Source organism: Linepithema humile, chromosome 2 (genome assembly GCF_040581485.1).
Source record: "Linepithema humile isolate Giens D197 chromosome 2, Lhum_UNIL_v1.0, whole genome shotgun sequence".
Taxonomy (NCBI): domain Eukaryota; kingdom Metazoa; phylum Arthropoda; class Insecta; order Hymenoptera; family Formicidae; genus Linepithema; species Linepithema humile.
In genome coordinates this window covers 14201903-14206435 of record NC_090129.1, presented here as the reverse complement: position 1 = coordinate 14206435, position 4533 = coordinate 14201903, and the positions used below count along the sequence as shown (strand labels likewise).

General features: G+C 36.1%; 1 protein-coding gene across 1 annotated transcript; it reads right to left on the bottom strand.

The window, feature by feature from the left end:
* Positions 1-319: 319 nt before the first annotated feature.
* On the bottom strand, positions 320-2411 carry LOC136997857 (E3 SUMO-protein ligase ZBED1-like). Its single transcript, XM_067349253.1, has 2 exons — positions 1508-2411; positions 320-1464 (listed from the first exon to the last, which is right to left on the bottom strand). Exons 1-2 carry the CDS (start codon positions 2123-2125, stop codon positions 694-696), a joined length of 1389 nt encoding a protein of 462 aa, XP_067205354.1. The 5' UTR covers positions 2126-2411; the 3' UTR covers positions 320-693.
* Between the last annotated feature and the right edge of the window lie 2122 nt (positions 2412-4533).

Below are 4533 nucleotides of genomic sequence, written 5' to 3'. Positions count from 1 at the left end.
GAAAAATTAAAAATATTCAATATATATATATATATTATATATATTATATATATTATATATATTATATATATATATATTTGAAAATGTTTTCTTTAGGATAACAGCAAATGGTATATTACCTATTTCATTGTGTACAGCAGTCAGACTCGCAGATTCTTCATTGCTTTCACAATCATTGAAATAAATCCCCATTAAATTTGGATCTGCAATAAAAAGCACATTTTAAGATAAAATATAATTTATACAATATATTATTTGCATTATGTTTCGTTATTATTCTAGTAGTATTGAAAATCTTCACGTTATGTATAATATAGATTTGTAAGTATTGCTAGCAACAACAAAATAAAAAGGATTAATATATTAATATATTTTTTTGTTAATTCTAATATTTTATTCTACAAAATATACTACAAAGGAGAGGTTAAGTAAAATTATAAATTAAGTTCAATTTTATTAGTCCTGACTTACCTGATTGAAGACGAGTATGAAAATCTGCATTTTCTACTACTGTATATAATTTTTCACGAAATTCGTATATTTTCTCTACAGTTTTTTCCATGATTGCACCTTTGTCACTAGCAGTGGCCATATTGAAGTAACACTTTATGCTCTGGTAGCATAAATAAAAATCGCTACAAAATATGGCGTCCGCTCCTTCAACTTGTTGATATGTTGAGACTGAGCGGAGTGTCATTCAGCGGAAAATCTAGTAACGTTGCTCAACTGATGAGTCCGCTGAATGCAGCCAATGACTTTGCGCACAGCTGAACTACATGCTAATGCATCCTGGAAATGAATTTTTTTAAACCTTAGATCAAGTATAGTTGCAATTGCTAAAAGGTTTTGTTTTTCAATCGATTGGAACCTGTTTTCAATTTCGCATAAAAAATAATTTTTAAGTTTTTTACCAGCATCGGATTCTGGTTTTAATTCTGTTAACTGATTCCGTAAGCAATGAATCATCGGAATTATTTTGCTGCATGTGACAAATTTCTGACCGAAAATTTCTTTTGTTATAATCTCAAATGATTTTAACAATTTCAAAATTTCTTGAAGAGTAGCAAGTTCAAAACCGGATAGCATCGGCGGGGAATTTTTTAATTTTAAAATTACTGAACTTACAGGATTACTTAACAGAACAACCCTTTCGAGCATGTAAAATAGTGACGACCATCGCGTAGGCACTTCTTGGATTAATTTTAGTGGAGAATTAGATGCGTTTAAATTTTGCGCGTTACGAAATTCATCGACTGCTACTACACTATGTTTAAAAAATGTAACTATAGCCTTAACCTTATCAATTATTTCTTTTAAATCAGGTACTTTTTCACATAATTTTGCAGGAACAAGATTCACGGTGTGAGCAAAGCAAGGTAATTGTTTATTTTTTCCAAATAAATCTCTAACAGCTCCAATTATATTAACAGCATTATCTGTAACGACAGCGTGAATTTTGAAGAACTTTTGAACTTTTGAACAGAACTTTTGAAAGATCTATAAGCCAATCATCACATATCATTTTTATTTTTGCTGATAAATATTCTGAAGTGTGACGTTTATTTAATTTAAAAACCCCGATCGTAACAGAATCAAGTTCCTCATTATAAAGAAAATGTACGGATAAATCTAAAAAACTGACTGTATTCATTGTTTCTGTCCAAACGTCCGCAGTAATTGTTATATTAACAGCAACAGAAATTCTTTGTTTAATTATTGTGGATAAAATCTCATATTTAGATTCAATTACATTTGTAATTTGTTTACGGCCAGGCAACTTAAAAAGGGGACACGCAATCTTACAAAAATATGTAAAACCTTCCTTATCAACGATACTTAACGGCAAATTATCCTTTGTGATCATAAAAGCAATTGCATCGATAAGCTGCGCTTCCTTTTTTCCTCCGATCTCAAAAGACTTTATTTTATCGATGGATTTATCAATTTGTGGTTGCACCAAGTAATTATCGCAAGACTTTAATCGCGCCAGTTGTACCGATGCAGTCAATTGATTAAGTGTTGTTGTAGATGATGCTGCTTCAACCTGTGTTTGAATTCTTGACTGTCTTGTTTCGCTGCTGGTACTTTGTACAGTCGAAGGGTCATCGATATCAGAATTGTTCATATGATTCGTAGAATCCACAGCAACAACTGACACTTGTGTTTCTTTATCGTACTGAATATTTTTATGGTGACGTAGCAAATGATTTTTTAAATTGGTAGTTCCACCTGACGCTACATTTTTGTGGCATATTTTGCAAACTCCTCCGTCTGCAGTTTTGATAAAGAAAGTCCAAACTTTGCTTTTTAATGGCACTGAAATATATAAAACGCGTAAAAATTAATAAATATTAAAAATGGATAATATCGTATTTAAAATTTTAAAAATAGAAAACGGTTTGAAAGTTAAAGTATATCAATATATTAATATGAGATCAATGGAAATATGCCTACTTGTGTCAGGGAAGTGGAAAGGATTAGAACTTCAGCACGATGAAATTAGAGGTTAGAGGTTAAAGGATTTGATTTCAAATTTGAGTAGGATTGGTCACTGAAAAATTGTTACATATAAATTAAAATTATTTCAATTATAACATCAAAATAAACTTAGAAAGAAAAAAAGAAACAAACCTGGTATTTTGGCATTTGGCAGTAGCTGGCTATAATTTTCGATTCTCGCAATCATAGGCCGGTATTCATAGTCCGTTCTTATATTTAAGATTGTCTTAAGTTTTGTCTTAAAATGCTACGAACCAATCAAAAAACCATATTAGTATCTTAAGACGACGATGACGACGACTTAAGACGATCTTAAATATAAGAAATGACTATGAATACCGGCCATAAACGTCCATTCGTCATCCATTGGCAAGGTTGGCAAGGATGAACGGTAGGATTGGATTAATATTTCTGGCCCGGAGCGTCGCGCTAACCTTACGACCATATAATTCGGAAAGGGAATATAAGTTTTAATAAAAACCGTTGGCTACAAACAATGACAACAATATTACTTGCAACGTGGTCCAAAACCGACTTGGATGAACGGTAAATTGAACAGTGTTCATTGAGCACAGAACACATAAAGTGTGAGACGACGCGCGGTGAGCAGCGGCGCGGACAATTGGTCATAAATTATACAAATGGTTGCGCGTTATCAATTTGATTTTTCCGTGAAAGAATCGATCTGTAAATTTAATCGAGACAAAAAGATCGATTCAAAAAGTCGATCTTTGAGGTCAAAAAAACCGATTCTTTAAAAGATCAATCCGAATCGCACATCCCTAGTTTGAATCGCAATGGAGCGGGTCTCCGGCGAGCTTGGTGCTGCGACCGTCTCGGCTCTCGATGATGCAGAGTGTTCTGCTTATCGAGGAGAGAGAGATCTCCGTGTTCGAATGTCCCCAGGTACAAAGAGTGTCCCGTGGAAGCCAGGTCAACCGCACACAGAATTCTAGTAAAATTAATTTCCACGGTAGAGTCTGTGGTGGCGACGGCGATGCTGGAGTGACAGCGGGCCGCTTAGATGAAATGCGCGGCCGAAACTGAGACTCTGTTTTTCGTTTCCGTGTCTTTCTAGGCATTGTGAAAAAACGAAGAGGAAACTAGCCTCTGGTTACGCTCTTTTGTAAAAGAGCTATTACTCTGTTCAAGGGCCCTAGTGGAGAGCTCGCCTTGAAGCGAGTGAGTGAGAAGAGATCGAGTTGACGCTCTTTTATAGCGCGTCGATCGATTCTCGATCGCGAAAAAGCCTTATACCGCCTGCGCTACCTGGCGGTGTAGCTGTAGGTTTAGCGCTTGGCTGAGGGCCTGCGGCACGTAGCGGCGCCGCGGTGTATTATACCCACGGACTAAGGAATAGAGGGACGGTGCACAAGCTGTACCGGGGGAGCACGTTTGCGGCGGGGGGGGGCCGCCATATTCGTTTAGTAATCACCACACATAGGTCGGTATTCATAGTCCGTTCTTATATTTAAGATTGTCTTAAGCACGGACTTATATTCGCTCTCTTCGTCACACATAGATTGTGTCTGACGAAGAGAGCGAATATAAGTTCGTGCTTAAGACGATCTTGAATATAAGAACGGACTATGAATACCGCCCATAGAACTCACTATTTGCGTATATGTGAGAAATGAAAGTCAGATCCTGCGCACAATAAACAAAATAGGAAATAGAAATAGAAATAATTATTAGGACCTTGAATAAGTTCTCGCTGTTTTTTTTGTTAAAAAAAACATTAATTTAAAATATAAGGCTTACAATAACTTTACTCAAAGTATTGTCCATCATTAGAGACCACTTTCTCCCATCTTTCTGGCAGTAATTGAATCCCCCGTCGAAAAAACGATTCATCTTTTGACGCAATCCATGAATCGACCCATTTTTCGGTTTCTTCGAAAGAATGGAAGCGCTGCTCGCTCAAACCATGCGCCATCGACCGAAACAAGTGGTAATCCGAGGGGGCTATGTCCGGTGAATACAGCGGGTGAGGTAGAACTTCCCATTGAAGCGTTTCCAGGTAAGTTTTGACTG

Bases quoted from the DNA above. Each gene is read 5' to 3' on its own strand.
- LOC136997857 (XM_067349253.1), bottom strand. From the start codon at position 2,125: ATGAACAATTCTGATATCGATGACCCTTCGACTGTACAAAGTACCAGC. The intron at 1,465-1,507 runs TGGCTTATAGAT...AAAGTTCAAAAG, and splicing joins TAAAAATGATATGTGATGAT to TTCTTCAAAATTCACGCTGT.